A 16,972-nucleotide genomic window follows, 5' to 3' on the forward strand; every position below is an offset into this window, starting at 1 on the left:
CTTCCTTTCTGTGACATCCATGGTTATATGAATTAAGGAAAAGAACCCGTGTTTCCACAAATTTTTCTCTGAAAAAAGTAAAGAAAGCTATTTGAAAAAATGGAGAAAAGTGGATTGTTCAAAAGTTTCTACTTTTTTCTCCTGCCATGACATCTCTCAGGAGTGGTGTTTCCAGATAAGATATTTAATGTAATTGTTTGACCAATTTGATGTCACTCATGTCAAGGGGTGCCTCGCCAGCCTTTACTCATTCCTCCCCTGCCAGCCACTCCTCGCCTCCCCACCCGGGCTCCTTAGGGCCCCAACAGGAAGCAGTTGTTAGAGCTAAGCAGCCACCACAAGAAAGAGTTGGGCAAACAGCTGTCTCAGTTCAAATTGGATCTGACCGAGGAGGCTCAGCAAAAGCACCTCACTGAGGACTACAAGCATAGGCTTTCCAAGCAGAGGGAAGACCTGCAGGAGTGTAAGGCCTGGAGGCTCAGTGAGCTGAGATGGTCAGCCAGTTCCTGTTGTGGCCCGCCAGCGGCCTGCGTGGATTGTTGCTGATCCCGATGACGAGGAGGCTGGTGTGGTGTCACGCCAGCAGCCTGTGCAGCCGGCGCTTGAGTCGGACACGAGGAGGCTGAAGAAGATGTGGTGCCAGAGGCAGGGATTCAGCCAGGGCCTTCAGAACCTCCAGAGGCTCCTTTAAGTGCAGAGGATGAAGTGGATGAGCCTCTTCTCAATGCACAAGCACACAAAGCTGGCAAAAGGCAGAAGTGGTTCCTCAGGAGGAGGTCTCCTCGAGAGTAAGGCTTGGGGCTAATTGGCCACTCCCGTAGCCTATTTAAGAGTGCACACAGCTTGTAAAAAGCTGCAGGAAACAACGTTCGTTCGCTGATCATTGAGTTTGGATTTTCTCTGCAAACAGTGCTTCTGGGCTTTCTGCCAACTCTAGTAAGACTCTTATCTTATCTGTGGAATTTCTGGCATGTTGTTAAGAACGTTTTATTAACAGCCTGCATTTGCAAAAGACTGCGTTTTATAGTAAACGGAGTTTTATTCGGAGTTTGTGTGTGCTGCGTTCTTTGGGATCCGTAGCTGGGGCAGAACAGTTCCGGGCCATGATGCAGTCGCATTGGAACAAGGCCCTCCAGTTCTTTGCCACCAGCGGCACTTCCCTCCAGCCTTTGCCAAAAGCCCTACACCAGGAGGCTGAAGCAGACCCCAAGTTGGAATTTCTGCACACACCCTCGACCCACACAAAAAGACCCCAACCAACACAAACGTTCATTGTACATATCCGGCCCAGGGACGTAGCTTGAGGACCCCTGATTTAGTGCAATATAAAAAATTTTTTTTCTGTGGATCACTAAAATTTTCTCATGGACCACCAGTTGGTGACCGCTGACCTAGATCACTCCTACCAACACTGACAGGATAAGCCACTAGTATATAAAATGAGAGCAAACCCCACACCTAACACTGATTATGTTAGGTAATGAAACATCTGGAAGAAAACAACCAAGCTCAGAGAGCACCAAACACTAGCCATTTTTTATAGCAACAAACTAATCAGCAAATCTCAAAATCGAGATTTCAACTTTTTTTCTGTCTTGCCTAGAAGCGGTTTCCATTAAAACAGTTAATTTTGCCCTCTGCTATCTCCATCACTTTTTTCATCCATTCTTCTATCATGGGAATCAATAGTCTTTCCATTTTTATGCATAAAGAATCCTCGCTGCAACTAACATACACAGTAACAAAATTCCTATTTTTTTTCAAGTTCCTTGTCCAGTAATCCTAAAAGGAAAACCTCTGGTTTCAATCTTATGTTCATGTTAAGACCCTTCTGTATTAAAATATAAACCTCGTCCTCGCCCCAATATTGCTTTGCTGAGAGCAAGACCAGGATCGTGCTTCCAAATTTGGTGGACCCAGAAGCAACATGGCTTCCAGAATGCAATTTCAGGAGCGTGAACAATTAAAACCGTGGTTTACAAACTTGGCAACTTTTAAGATGGGTGGGCTTCAATTCCTAGAATTCCCCAGCCAGCATTTGCAAGTTAAAAAGCCACAAATATTTATACTTAATAACTATCGATCTTTAATCTATCTCCGTTCTATCCAGTTATACCACTGTTCCCACACGTTGTAAAATATCGATGCCTCTTTATCTTTTAGACTTTTAGTAATAGATAAAATAAGAATGTAAATATGCACAATTTAATTTTTGTAAATGATGCACGAATTATCGTCACAAGAAAAACACCACAAATAGCTGTTGTTGAGTGAAATTGTTTTTCTTTTAATGTAATAAAAACTTAATAAAGTGTATTGGAAAAAAAAAAGCCACAGGTATTAAAGTTGCCAAGTTTTGAAAATTCACTGAATTAGATGGTGGGCTGTAGAACGCTACCGTGTGGGCGTGCGACAATCGCATCTATTTTGATTGCAAAAACGCCACTCGCTTTAACCCATGATCGAAATAAAGCAATCTCCGCCGCACAACACCCCCCTCCCCCCACCAGCCAGTACAAAAAGAGCCTCCACGTGAAGGGGAAAGCAACTCCTGACATTATTGGCTCTTCTGTAGGTGAGCCCCGGGTAGCGATTGGCTCCTGGGTATCCCGTTCTTTGATTGGTTGAGCGGATTGGCCGCGAGGTTTGAAACAGGTCGGAAAAGAAAATATAAGTGGCTCATCGAGCAGGCGGCGGCGGAGCGGCACAGAGCAGGAAGGTGGAAGGTGGAACTGAAAGCACTAGGTAAGACTCCCATTTGGACCACATCTCGTCGCTTATGCTGGAGGAAGTCCCAGGGTTGGGTGCTCCCAGCGCCCGACTGACGAGGAGCCACGCGGCCTCTTGATTTCAGTAACGGTCTCCAGGTGGGCTTCGCGGATTTTATTAAGCGCCTTCGGAATTAAAGGAGTGAGCGCGACTGATTAAATATTCCTACACTAACATAGACGCCTTAATTTAATAAAAGGTTTCTCGTTCTCATATTGCAGGCTAGGTAGTAAAATCCATAGGTTTGAGCCTACCTCTGATATTGCAGGAGCCTGGTCCTGGATGAAGATCTGTTGTCTAGAAAAATAATTGCGTCTCTTTGGGGGGGGCGGTGTGAGCTAAATCACTAAATCGCTAAATCATCCATTATATGCTGCAGTGAGGGGAAAGGGGCAAGCTGCTAATAGAGCTCAATTCTCTGTGGTGAAGCTCTCTTTTGTGAGGCCTGCCTGGACCTGCTGCTAGTTGGTATGCAGTGCAGCCATTTTCTTCCAGTAGTTCTATCTATTCTAAGCTGTGTTTAGAAATAGTCAAGAGCCTGCAGGAATGCCTATGCTTCCTTTTGCTGCTCTTACAGGAAGAGCACTTGGCTGTCATGGCCCAGGGAATTGCCTCCCCGGTTGGATTGTTTTCTGATGAAGAAGCTGGTATCTCTCCTGTCCTGGAATCCACCGCAGCAGAATGTGGACTGCGGCGAGCTCTTTTGCCAGATTTCTCTGCCATCTCTGCAGATCAAGAGCAGGTAACATTAAGGAGGACAGGAGATATGAAGAGGAGTTAGAGGCTGGGCTGGGGGTCTCCTCTCTACCAAATGCTGAAACAACTTAATTTTTATTGTTAGTCCCCTGGGATCAGGGCAAGAATTCCAAATTCAGCTCTGCTGGTCTGCTGTAAGATTATCAGGAATTTAATATTGCTATAATAGATTCGTAGACTTCCAATCCTATTTGCATGCTTTCACAAAGCTTCAGGTTGATGAACCTGAATGGCATTGAGCCATTAGTAAAGCAAGCCAAGCTTTCCCATGTGGGAAGACCTTTGTTTCTAGAATTTCTGATAATGTGAAAATAAAGAGACACAAATTTCTCTCTTGCCTAGTAGCCTAGTATAGTTTGTGCAATATGATTTTTGGTTTACTTTTTTGATAGTCTCTAATGTTTCTATTAGACATGGTTAAAGAATTAGTTTTGGATCAATTCGCGATGTTTGGTTTTGCCCAATGCTCATTATTTCTTAGAACTAGCAACTTACTATATGGCTTTATTCAGACAGTCAGATCATACATTCATGTAACATGGGAAGAATAAGGAAGTACACCCTCCCCTTTCATCTGTCTTCTCACCAGACATGTGATCTAAATAGAACTGATTTAACATGCTCCACAACTCTACAAACTGAGGGGTTTTTCCTTCATCTTAGATTCAAAGTGGAGGAGAAGGCAATGGGGGTGGGTGGGCTGGCTTCTTGTGCTAGAGCCATACTCTATAAAGTAACCAGGGCAATGATGAGTACTCCATTGCATTTGATTTACATGTATTTAATTAAAATGAAATGTGGTAAATATGGTAACATCCACATGTAATTCTTGTAACAACTTATGCTTTCAGTTACATTAAACATCAGTTTGGGAGCAAGTTTTACAGCAAATTTGTGGCTATGCCCAAGGCCTTTTCAAGCCCTGAGCAGCTGAATTCCTTTTGCAATGCATCCCTATTTTAAATCTAACAACTTTTATGCTCCCTAATTTCTTCTTGCTTCTGAATTATTTCCTATAACTGCTGTGCAGCCTCTCTATGTTTATCTTGTTCCAGTTTACAATACAGGACTATAGTATCCTTGGGTTGCTGGGGAGAGGAGGAAGGGTTAGGGTTGTTGGCTTCTATTTTTAATATGGTAGAATGTTAGTGTGTAAATCAGATTGATACTAGTTCTGTTTTGCCAGACTGGTAATGGAATAACAATCTGTAACTTCTATAGACTGTTTTCAGAGACAATGGAAAGGTGAAGGTGTATGCAAGAGTGCGCCCACTGAAGCCCACAGAAATCGAGAAGCATGAGGATCAGGTGAGTACCTGAAACAGAGTAGGATCCATCAATTAGTATAGGAGAACTTTGATAGGCCAATTTCTTTGCTTCCCTATTGGGCTCACTTGAAATTGGTTTGCAGAGTTTTATATGCAAAAGAGCACAGGGGTGCTAGAATACAGATAGCCCTCAACTTACAACTTAGTTCAAACAACAGCACTGAAAAAAGTGACTTTGATAGATTGGCTGGATATAAATATTTAAAATTAAGAATGCCCGCTGAAAGGTGGTTTGCTGCTATGGCAGATGGTTTTAGATACTGAATGCTAACTATACTTCTTAGGGCTGTGTCTGCATCGAAAATGCTGATGCCCTTCTTCTCAAAGCACCCAGAGATTCCTTTACAATGAGAAACACTGAGCGAGGAATTGGCCAGGCAGTGCACAAATTCACCTTCAGCCAGGTATGTTTTTTTTTCATTTAATGTGATGGTGCTCATTCTTCTTGGACCTCTACTGAAACCAATAGAGATTGTGGTGTTTGAAACTCTTTTGGCAGGATTCCTGCAAGGAGATTAGAGAACTCATGGAGAAGCAAGGATTAATTCCTGATAATTTGATGTAATTAATCATACATCTAGAGTAATAGTACTCTGTATGATGATATTAATCCTTAGTATTTGATGTTCAGATCTTTGGACCAGAGATAGGCCAGAAAGCATTCTTTGACGCAACAATGAAGGAAGTGGTGAAGGATGTCCTCAATGGGCAGAACTGGCTTGTTTATACCTATGGAGTCACGAATTCAGGGAAGACTTATACAATCCAAGGTAAGCAGTGCTTGGTGTATAATGTTCCAGATAACCTCTGCTTAATAGAGGTCCTTTGTCTTGACTATTTGCTTCTTTGACCTTGGCTTGCAGGAGATGGTACTAACAGAGGGATCCTGCCCCGTTCCCTAGCCATCATATTCAACAGTATTGGGACACGGTTGTACCGAGCCACAGACCTGAAACCTTTCCTATCAAACATAGTAAATTGGCTGGACAGCAAACAGAGTCATCAAGAGGAAGCCAAGAAGCAGGCTCTGATCTATGGTGGGACAAAGGAGGTAAGTGCCTCAAAGCCCTTAAGGATAAGGAAGAGGATGAGCTGGTCAAAATCCCTGCTATAATTCTTCCTTTTGGATTGGCAGGAGGTGCTCTGTAGTTCTTTGCGCAAAAGTCACAGAACAGGATCCCAATCACAAGCACCCACAAGTGGCAGTATTGACAGTGGCATTGGACTCTCCTCTGTTTGCCAGTCGACAAACCAGACAAACTGGAGCCAGCTTGAAGGTACGCACTGTCCTGAACCTTGGTTCTGGGGCAATTTTATTTTCTGTAGAATTGAAAAGCTAAGCACTATAGGCACCTCAAAACTAAGAATAATAAAGTCTTCAGCAATAAGAAATGCAGTAAAAAGACATTATGAAAAAATTGAATTCAAGGGAAGCATTTGAATCAGAAGAATATCCATAAGCCTATTGTAAAACAGCCTTAACCAAAGGTGGGGATCAGAATATGTTTAAATTACATTTCACAGAAAAGGACTGGGATTATGCAATTGTTGGTTTTTCTGTAGTGCAATTTAAACTGCCCCTTCAAATATCTTCTGGTTTAACAATTACTGGACAATGAAACATCTCTTGTTGCTAACTGTGTAAGCTTTGTAAAGTAGAAGGTATACAGGTAGTCTTCAACTTAGGACCACAATTGAGCCCAAAATTTATGTTGTTAAGTGAGATGTTTGTTAAGTGAACTTTGCCCCATTTTACAACCTTTCTTGCTACAGTTGAGAAGTAAGTCACCGCAGTTAGTAAGTTAGTAACAGTTGTTAAGTGAATCTGGCTTCCCCATTGATTTAGCTTGTCAGAATGTTGCCTAGGGTTAGAGTTATGTCCTTGGGACACTGCCAAGCATCTGAATTTTAATGCCATGATCATGGGGATGCTACAAAGGTCGTAAATGTGAAAAATGATCATATGTCACTTTTTTCAGTGCCATTGTAACTGACCGGTCACTGAATGAACTATTGTAAGTCGACTACCTGCAATGTATAATGAAACTAAAATTTCACTTGGCGCTCAGAAATATGAGAAACTTAGTTTGAAAAGAAAACATTGTTTTCTGCTTTAAGAGTAAGGAAACATTAGTGAATGTATGGAAGCTGGGATTATTGGGAACAATCACTATGCACTTTGGTTTTACTTTCAGAAAGTCCGTGTTAATTGGGTCTGCTACGAATTGCTACAATCACTGATAACTTTTTTTGTTTTGCTTTCATTGATAGAGATAGGAACTGACAAGATTGACCCACAAGATTATGTTTCATTTGTGACTCAAGAGGATGTGCAATTTTCTATCTGGGTCTCCTTCTTTGAGATCTACAATGAGTTGATTTATGACTTGCTGGAGACCCCTGCATCTGCCCCAAACCGCAAGAGGCCCCCACTGCGGCTGTGTGAGGATCATACTGGAAATACATATGTTAAAGGTACAGCCCAGCCTTCTCACCCAGTATATAAATTGGACTAAACATGTAGAATAATTAATCCAGCTGATCAGTCATCTAATAAGCCATATTTTGAGTGGCTTAAAGCAGTGTAAGAAGACACAGTCCCCTTATTGAGGTGTGATGTTTTCCCTGGTGATTCCTAGATAAATTCAGAGTCTAATTCCTGCTATTTCAGTTCCCTGACTCATCTTTGTTTTGTAGACCTGAACTGGGTCAATGTGCAAAATGCTGAAGAGGCCTGGAAACTGCTGAAATTAGGCCGGAGAAATCAAAGTTTTGCCAGCACCCACATGAATGAGAATTCTAGCCGCAGGTCTGTCCTATTCCTCACTTTGGTGACAGGGAGTGTTGGGATTCTGAATGATTAGTAAAGTATGTTCTCTGTACAAAAAATATAATTTGCCCAGGTTTGGGAAATATGAGAATAAATGATCTTAATCATTTGAACTGGTTTATTTTCTAAAAATGGTTCTTCTCTTGCTCTCTGTAGCCACAGCATCTTCTCCATCCGAATTCTACACCTTCAGGAAAGGAGCAGTAAAACGATCTCAAAGATCAGCGAGTAAGGGGAAACTTTCTTACTGAAGGTCTGAGGGGAATGGGAAAGAGAGCTTTGTTTTGACAAATATGCTCAGGGAAAGCTGCCCTGTGTAGTTTTGACATGTGTTTGTCAGAATGACGACTTTGGGTTGCTGTAAAATGTTCAGTCTTGTTTCTAACCTGAAATGAAAAAGACTTGTTCCTGTATGGAGGAAAGCAACCTAAAATATACTGCTCAAAAAAATAAAGGGAACACAAGCAGAAGACATCCGAGATCTGAATGAATGAAATAGCCTTATTAAACACTTTGTTCTTTACATACAGTAGTTTATACACTACTCAAATAACTAAAGGGAACACAAAACTGCTGTATGTAACGAACAAAGTATTTAATAAGGCTATTTCATTTATTCAGATCTCAGATGTCTTCTGCTTGTGTTCTCTTTATTTTTTTGAACAGTGTAGTAATAGCAATAGCACTTAGACTTGTATACCGCTTCCCAGTGGTTTTACAGCCCTCTCTAAGTGGTTTTACAGAGTCAGCCTATTGCCCCCAACAATCTGGGCCCTCATTTTACGGACCTTGGAAGGATGGAAGGCTGAGTCAACCTTGAACCTGGTGAGATCCGATCTGCCAAATTACAGGCAGCCGGCAGTCAGCAGAAGTAGCCTGCAGTACTGCATTCTAATCACTATGCCACTGTGGCTCCTAAAATTACAGAAATAAAGAGCAAAACTATGATTGGACCTTGTCATGGATTCTCATGCTGATTGCCAGAATTTCTAACCTCAAGTTAGAACCTGATTTGGGGTGGTGGTGGGGGAACTACACTGAGAGGTGGGAAACCAGGCTCTGCATCAAATACTCCTCTTTCTCTTCACCAGGCTGTCACTGTGTGACCTTGCTGGCTCAGAACGCTGCAAAGAACAGAGAACAGGGGACCGTATGAAAGAAGCCAATAACATCAATACCTCCTTGCACACGCTGGGGCGATGTCTCACAATCTTGCGCCACAATCAGACCAAGTAAGTTAAATGAATTTCTACTTTTAGCATTCACTGATAAGTCTGTAGCTTTGTCTGGCTCTTCTGGTATTAAATCCAATCTGGTTGAAGATACTGATGAACGTGTATACAGTTTCCTAGGTTAAGATGAGGATGAGGATGTGTGGGGGGTAGGCTTCACATTTTGTATTAGCATTTCCAGAGCACAAATCCTCCTCTTCTCTCTCTCTTTAAACAGGTCAAAGCAGAATGTGGTGCCTTTCCGGGATAGCAAACTAACCCGTGTATTCCAAGGCTTTTTCACAGGACATGGGCAGTCCTGTATGATTGTCAATATCAACCCATGTGCTTCATCATATGATGAGACCCTCCATGTGGCTAAGTTCTCTGCCATTGCCAGCCAGGTAAAAAAAAGGAATATTGGAGTTCATTTGGGTAGTTTTTGAATTCTTTACTGAATAGAAAACAGATAGGATAGAATAGGATAGTTCACTGCAATATTATTAGTACTGTTAACTGTGACTACCTGGCCAATTACTAGTCTAATTACTAGAATGTCCTTCCTCCTACCTATGCTGTCAACACAGAAGTTACGGAGCAAGAATTTTTTTTCCTGCAGTCATCATCTCCCTGTACTTGTGGGACTATGTTCTGCCCCAGCTCCAGATTTCCGAGGATATTGACACACACCAATGGTCCTTATCAAATTTATTAAGTAGCAAGAATACACAAGACCGGCAAAGGTTGGCAACCAGCCCAGAAAACAAGATATGATAAACCAAAATACTCTGATAAGAATACGAATTGTTTCAGCAAGAAACTTACTAACGGCGTGCGACTTAAATATGCTAAGGGAGTGGCCAATTATCCTCAAGCCTTACTCTTGAGTAGACCTCCTGAGTAGCCACTCCTGCCTTTTGGCAGCCCTGCGTGCTCGAGCATTGAGGAGAGGCTCCTCCACTTCGCGCTCTCCACTGGAAGGAGCCTCTGGAGGTTCTGAAGGCCCTGGCTGAGTCTCTGCCTCTGGCACCAGATCCTCTTCAGCCTCCTCATTGTCCGACGCGAGCGCCGGCTGCACAGGCTGCTGGCCGACCCCACACCACCCTCCTCGTCGTCAGGATCAGCCCCAATCTGCACAGGCCCCTAGCGGGCCACAACAGACTAGAACAAATTTGGATGTTCTTTCCTGTGGACTCTGCTTGCTCTGGAGAGCATGTGGGTCCCATTGGTTTCACCCATCACTCATGACAAGGACTTTGTGAAGCAAACAAATTACGTTTGAGCAATTTATGCTGATCTTTGGGAGGCCAGTAATAAATTTTTAGCTACACCCTTATCAGTTGCAAAGGTACAGCGCTTCATCCTTTGCTTTCCAACCAGGGAGCGGTGGCAACAAAAGTCTTCAATGTTGACTGGCTAAAAGTCCTACTGTACACCTTCTCTCATGCCATTAACCCCCTAGTGTTCTACTAAACTGTGGACTTGATAGTGACAAGCCCACTCCAGGGAGCACTGAAGGACATTCTACTCCATATACTACAACGTCTATAACTCCGTTCTGAGCCTGTCATTGCTGGACTTTTGAAGGGTTGCTACTTGGTTTTAATCCGTTCCCTGTGGCTTGGGTAGCTTGTGATCTGCTGCTTCCTTTGAATGTACTATTTTCCCCTTTATTTTTTTACTGTGATAGGGTATCTGAATAAATGAGACTACTAATTGTGTGAGGGAGACTATATAAAAGACCAAAAAGTTACTTATTTATAACTGGTTTTTCCAGTGGTTCTCTGGGCAGTCCTACTGTCAACCTTCTCTTATATTACTGTTGCATGTAAGATTGGAGTTCTAGGGCTGCTTCAGTGGTCTCAAGGGACTGAGGGAAAAGGAAAGAGCTATCTTTCATATGCATATATAGTGCAGGGGTGGGCAACTGTGGCCCTTTTACAACCTGTGGACTTCAACTCCCAGAATTCCTGAGACAGCTTGGCTATAGTGGCAGTTCCCAACAAAAATCTGCTTTAGAAGATTTTCAGTGTGGGCCGATGTGGAGGCACACAATCTATGTGTATATAGAAGATGATCACCCAAAGAGCCACAATTTCAAGCAACCTATTCTTTATGCAGATGCTTTAAGATGGTGTTCTATGTGGTGGGTTTTTGTTTTGTTTTTTTCACAAGTTGCTTCCTCCTGAGGGTAAACATCAGGGCCACTTTGTCCTGGAAGCCTTTTTCAAAAACATAAACAATATATTTTGCTCAGAGTAGCCCTGGCATAAGGTGGAAGGAAATGAGTGCCATTGTTTTTTTAACTTGATAGTATAATTTGGTCTCTTACAGCTTATCCAGGTTCCTACAAAGGTGGGGCTTTTGTCTATCCATTCACTCGTCAAGGAACACAGCATTCAAACTAGTAATGCCTCTGTGTCTGTTTTGGATGAAGAAACAGAATCTGATGAAGACAGCGAAGATGAAATAGATGTGGCTGCATATGATAAGGAGGTAAGAGATTGATCTTTCCTTATTTATTGAATGGAGAAGTTTTCAGAGCTACTCAATTGGACATCTCTGGGGCTTTAGAATCCTTCAGCTTTTGAGCATCTGATTTAAGCATTGATCACTACTTTTAAATCAGGTGGTTGGGGGTGTGATGCATTCTGATGGCTGCCCCATTGAACCTGAATCACCATGTTCTTTGTATTTTCCCATCCCAAAATCCAGGATCTTGTGCATATAGTTGAAGCTGTGCAACAGCTTCTGCTGAAGGAACGTCGGGAGAAGCTTCAGCTGGAGGTGCGTCTCCGTGATGAAATCTGCAATGAGATGATGACACACCTACAACAGAGAGATCAGTGGAGCAGGTACTTTTGGGGCCACCTGTACTTTCTAGGAAACCTCTGATTGATCCATGGCTTTCTATCCACCCATCTTACAGTGTCATCTTTTTCCTTCTATGTCTACTGTAGTGACCATATGGATTCCCAAAAGGAGTTGTTAGAGGAGCTTTATGAAGACAAACTGAATAATCTGAAGGTGTTACTGACAGACTACTATCTGGAGGAAATTGAGGTAGGAAAAAGAGGTAGATGATGTACTGGGGTTTTCTGGAGACAGGAACTATATCATCTGCCACAAACAAAGAAGTGGCAGTTTATAGAAGAAATGTTCTTTTAACTTTAATATATTTGTAGTGTGGTGTGGAGAGACCTACCATCAATCTTCTGGTAATTGATGCCTGTCTGCCTCCCTCCCTCCTTCCATTCTGACTCCAAAGCTTGTGGGCATTAAAATTGTCTAAATTTTGGTGGGCTTGTGCCACATGAAGTTCCTTAGAAAAAAGCTCTGCTGCAACTCTAAGTGCTTAGCTGACTCCAGGTGAAACTTGGATGTCAAGTTTGGCCCAATCTCTTCTCCAAAACTGATGTTCCTTTAAGAGTTGGTAGCTATTTGGTTATTTTCTGCTGGGTTAGGTTAGGAACCTGCTGGTAAAATAGCCTTGAGCTGCTTGACAACTTGGCAATTTTACAATCCCAGTCAATAAATAAAATGCTGACTATTCCTAACAACAAAGAAAGCAGATACATGATTCTATAATGGAAATTCTTTGCTAATTGAAGATTCTTACATGTGTGATAATTTGCCTTGATCTTGGAGAGCAATCATTTGGGAGGAGGGCTCAACTGGGAAATCAGTCTGTTAAACACAAGAGAGCAAGGTCTAATCATCCCATGCCTTTGAGTTTTATCTAGCCTTTCCCAGCGAAAGCTAGCAGAATAGGGAGATGTCCGCAGAATACACATAGAACAATAAGATAACTTGTTTGAACTCTACAAGTGTGGGTCTGGTTGTTCGTCCCTGATACTTAAGAGTGACACATTTTTATAGGGACCTTGGGGGAGGTACCTCCTTGCAGCTCTTTTCCCTCCATTTCCTTAGTTAAAGCATCTTATTTATTTTTTTCTTCAGAATCGGGATGACAAGATCAAAGAGCTGGAAGTTGCCTTGCAGGAGGCAAAACAAGAAAATTCCAAAGCAGACAAGAGACAAGATATGGAAGAACCTTCTCGTAGATCCACACGAATCACATCTATGCAGCACGAATTGCAGGAGGTGAAATATACACTAGAGAAGTGCCAGGCAGAGCTGAGTACATCTACCAAAGGTGAGGCCCTCTTCTTGTCATTTCACATGGAGATCAGACCATATATCTGGAGAAAGTCAAACTGCCTTAATTATTGTAGTGTTGTGAAAATTGATGTACATCTGCCCAATGTTAAATTATCCCGTGTCCTGTGTTATTTAGTCCTCTTAATTGTGTCCTGTGACACTAGTGGCTTTCCTTTGAGTAAGAAGACCATCACTGTATAGGTATATGATAGCTTTAAAAACAAATAATTATTTTCATCATCATCTCTAATCTCCTCACATCTAATTTCAGTGAGTCTGCTTTATTTTGTGGAAAAGAAGCAAGAGAGATTTGATATTTCTCAGGGAACATCTCTATCTTTCACAGCTTGGTCTTGATTTGGAAGCCACCATGTTCATTAGCAATTCATTTGCTAGGCTTAATTTCTTCTTGCACTTGGCCCTGTTTTCCTACAGAACTGCTTAAGTATCGAAAAATGTTGGAGCCTCCACCTTCAGCAAGGCCCATTGCTGCTGATTTAGACCGGAAACTAGGAGAAGGTCAAAAGGTAACTTTAACAGAGGGAGGAAAAGCTTGCTAAAGAAAATTAGATTTTCTTTTCTTTTGGATGTTGCTGACCAAGGTAGTTCTTGAGTTACAACAGTACCTGAGAGTGGGATTGCTGTCATTAAGTGATGCAGTAATAAAATGAAATGTCATGTGACCACATCACTTACCAATAGCAATTCTGGCAGTCCAGGTTGCCATCACCACCCCAGGACAGTATGGGTTGTTAAGTGGGTAGAAGCTGGAGTCCCGAGCAAGGAATGTGAAGGAGTGTGGATGTGATTTGGTTGGGCATTTTGGTTAGGCCGTGGATAGGCCCTGCAGGCTGGCATGGGCTCTCTGGGATCATGTTCTGTGTAGTGGAACTCCTAGGGAGAAAAAGCAGTGGGAGCGACTTACAAGAGCGACTTGTGACCTTCCCTTCTGGATTCCCCATTGACTTATATTATGGGAAGCCACACGGAAGGTTGCAAGTGACAATCACGTGACTGCAGCTCACCGTGACGTTGAAGTCACAAACTGGATGCCTGAGTGACTGTGATGGCATTCACAGAGTTTTGTGGGCCAATTGTAAACCCCTTTTGTTCAGTTTTGCGACTGTAATTTTAAATGATCGCTGAATGATTGGTCCTAGCTCAAGGACTACCTGTATTCTTTCTAGCTCCTCTTCTCCGCTGGTGGGAAGCTTGCCCTTTATAATCAAAGCTTTCTGCTCTCGTCTTTCTCTACTTGGTTATGTGACTCTTCCTTGCTCTCTCAGAACGTGAGGATGCTACGTTCAGAGCTGCTGAATCTTGGTGAGCTGTTCCAGTCAGCCGAAAGAGCATGTTGTCACCGCACAAGTGCTGGGAAACTCCGCGAAGCCCTCAATAAGTGTGACAGTATCCTGGTCAAGCAGGTATGGAAAGGCCTGTTGAATCTAGCTACTTTGTGAGGCTCTTTTTTTGGATTACACTTTGTTTTTATAGGCTGCTTTTATCCTTTGCTGAAAACCTTATAGCAGTGTTTCTCAACTTCGGCCAGGCGAAGATGTGCGGACTTCAACTCCCAGAATTCCCTAGCTGGCCGAGGTTGAGAAACACTGCCTTATAGCAGGGGTGGGCAAATATGGCCCCTTTATGACCTGTGGACTTCAACTCCCAGAATTCCTGAGCCAGCTTGGCTGTCTCAGGAATTCTGGGAGTTGAAGTCCACAGGTTGTAAAAGGGCCACATTTGCCCACCCGCCTTATAGCATAAGCAAATTGCAAAATGTAATCCCTCGATATAAAGAAAATGTAAAATGGTGAAGCAGAGGCAGCAGCCCAATAAATTAGATTTTCTTTTAATTGGTGGGGGGGGCTGGGGAATGCTTTTACCAAGTACAGTACTAAAGAGAAAAACTCCTTGAGAAGACAGGACTTCCACAAGCCCTTATTTATTTGCTACTCAATGCATTTTGGCATGAAAAGTTTTGGGGAATAGACAGGAAGTCAGCCATGCTGGGAAGGTCGCTGCAAAAGGAGCGAGAGGGCGGACAAAATTCTTCCCTGCTGAAACAAAGGGTCACATGGTAAATCGTGTACTTTGTTTTGTGACTCGTCCTTTTTAGTACCTGCTGCACCTCCCAGAAACAATTAACACCAAGTACCAAGGTATCACTGTAACACTTTGCATTCCAAACCCAAAGTCAATCAACAGATCTTATGGAGATGAGGCTGTTTATTCATGCAGTTTTGAGCAGGTCTCTGGCTGATCAAAATGGTGCTAGTTAGCCTGGAAGAGGCACAAATTAGTGTGTCACTTTCAGTTCATAGAGCTAGGAGGCAGCTGGATTGGCAGGACCACTGGTCTGGATAAATCACTATCACCATCTTTTGGCTGGATGTTCTTTCTAGGACCAGACCTTGGCTGAACTTCAGAATAACATGATACTGGTGAAGCTGGATATGCGGAGGAAAGCTGCCTGTATTGCAGAGCAATATCAGACTGTACAGAAGCTCCAGGCTGCAGCACACGTGGCGGCACCTGCTTCTATGAAAAAACGCTTCTCTGCAAATAATGAAAACTTGCAGCCCAAGAGTCAGCCTCCCATCAAGAAGCCATTCTTGCACAACTTCCTCACTCGGACAGTGGCTCAGCCTGCAGCGACGGAGAGCCCTTATACTCGCATCTTACGTGCCCGAGGAACTCCAGAGTTTAAACCAATGCCCTTTAGCAAAAAATACTGAATGCTTTGAACCCAGGCCTTGTCAGGCAGGGCAGCCAATTAGTGCCTTTACCATCAGTGAGTTGGCTCCACATACAGGAAAGCTTTTAAGAGTTTAAAAGAGGATTGTGACCAAGTGCCTTAAACAGGTCGGCCTCAAGTACAATTACCTTTGGATCCAATTAATGTATATGAATTATACTATATTTAGTGAGATACGGCCTGAGAGGTTTTTTTTAAACACCTTTGGGTTCCCAAAGATGATTACTATGCATGTTTTTTCTTCCAGGCCAGCTGCTATTCCAATGGTTATGTAACCTAGATTTATGTTATGTCTGTTTTATTTTTGTTTTAAAAAAATGTTACACAGCATGCAGAACCACATATATTTTTATCTATGTTAAACAGATAATAAATGCGTTGTTTTCACTTCTGAAATGTTATAGAATTGTGTAGACTGGATTCGATACAATTGAGGTGTTTAAAAATATTGGCCAGATAGAGTTCCTTCTAGAGGAATTGGAGGGGGGAATATTGCAAAATATTCTTACAATTTATATCTTCTTTCTATCTAAGGCATTCAAGGTGGTTAACAAGGCCATACCCAATTCAAATGTGCTCAGAGGGATCACAACCTTTCTTTCAACTACTGAAAGGAAAACATTGGCTTCTTCCCTAAAAGCTGAAGTGAAGCCTCAGCACATCTCCCAAAGATTTGTCTCCTTTAATTTGGGAATAACACAGGAGGCCTTTTCCCATGTACTTGGCAAATGGTCCTCAGAAAGTGAGGGCATTTTTAGAAAACCGTCTTCTGTCAACATTAATGTCAACATTAGGCAGTGTTATATGCTCCTATAGATTTATAGCAGACAGCTTTTACCCAGTTTTGGTAAAAAAAAAAAGTTACAGGCTTTGGCAACAGCTAGTGTGACAATGTATTACAACTCACAAATAATGCCGACCAGAAGTGCAAGCGTTCCCATGTAGCTATTCAGGTCTTGGGACGTTTCTCAGGGGACTCTTTTATATTTGAAAGGTCTTTTTTTGTGGTAGCCATTGTCCTGCACCTGTCAATGGGCTTCAGCTTCACCTGAGCAACTGGCATTTGTTAAAATTATGGGTATACACTAACTTTAATAAATACCTCATTTCAATAGCAAAAGATATTTAGATTTTGATAATCATGTGAGGCATTATTCCAAGT

The 16,972-nt window shown here is 42.4% G+C and overlaps 1 protein-coding gene across 2 annotated transcripts; it reads left to right on the forward strand.

The window, feature by feature from the left end:
- Window positions 1-2,601: 2,601 nt before the first annotated feature.
- On the forward strand, window positions 2,602-16,206 carry KIF20A (kinesin family member 20A). Of its 2 annotated transcripts, none has more exons than XM_034441672.3 (19): window positions 2,602-2,745; window positions 3,347-3,511; window positions 4,747-4,833; window positions 5,138-5,257; window positions 5,485-5,623; window positions 5,717-5,904; window positions 5,989-6,130; window positions 7,125-7,328; window positions 7,551-7,662; window positions 7,840-7,911; window positions 8,775-8,915; window positions 9,133-9,298; window positions 11,229-11,390; window positions 11,610-11,749; window positions 11,855-11,957; window positions 12,855-13,050; window positions 13,491-13,582; window positions 14,342-14,479; window positions 15,458-16,206. In XM_034441672.3, the coding sequence occupies exons 2-19, from the start codon at window positions 3,365-3,367 to the stop codon at window positions 15,788-15,790; spliced, it is 2,682 nt and encodes an 893-aa protein (XP_034297563.1). In that variant the 5' UTR covers window positions 2,602-2,745; window positions 3,347-3,364; the 3' UTR covers window positions 15,791-16,206. The 2 variants fall into 2 exon arrangements, with proteins under 2 accessions (XP_034297563.1, XP_034297573.1); XM_034441682.3 differs by having other exon boundaries at window positions 2,687-2,867.
- The last annotated feature ends 766 nt before the right edge of the window (window positions 16,207-16,972 follow it).

The sequence above is a fragment of the Pantherophis guttatus genome, chromosome 2 (assembly GCF_059756535.1).
Source record: "Pantherophis guttatus breed Tessera chromosome 2, ASM5975653v1, whole genome shotgun sequence".
Taxonomy (NCBI): Eukaryota; Metazoa; Chordata; class Lepidosauria; order Squamata; family Colubridae; genus Pantherophis; species Pantherophis guttatus.

Coding starts and splice junctions, on each gene's coding strand:
- KIF20A (XM_034441672.3), top strand. CDS start 3,365: ATGGCCCAGGGAATTGCCTCCCCGGTTGGATTGTTTTCTGATGAAGAA. Junction 9,299..11,228: donor TCTCTGCCATTGCCAGCCAG/GTAAAAAAAAGG, acceptor GGTCTCTTACAG/CTTATCCAGGTTCCTACAAA. Junction 11,750..11,854: donor CAGAGAGATCAGTGGAGCAG/GTACTTTTGGGG, acceptor TGTCTACTGTAG/TGACCATATGGATTCCCAAA.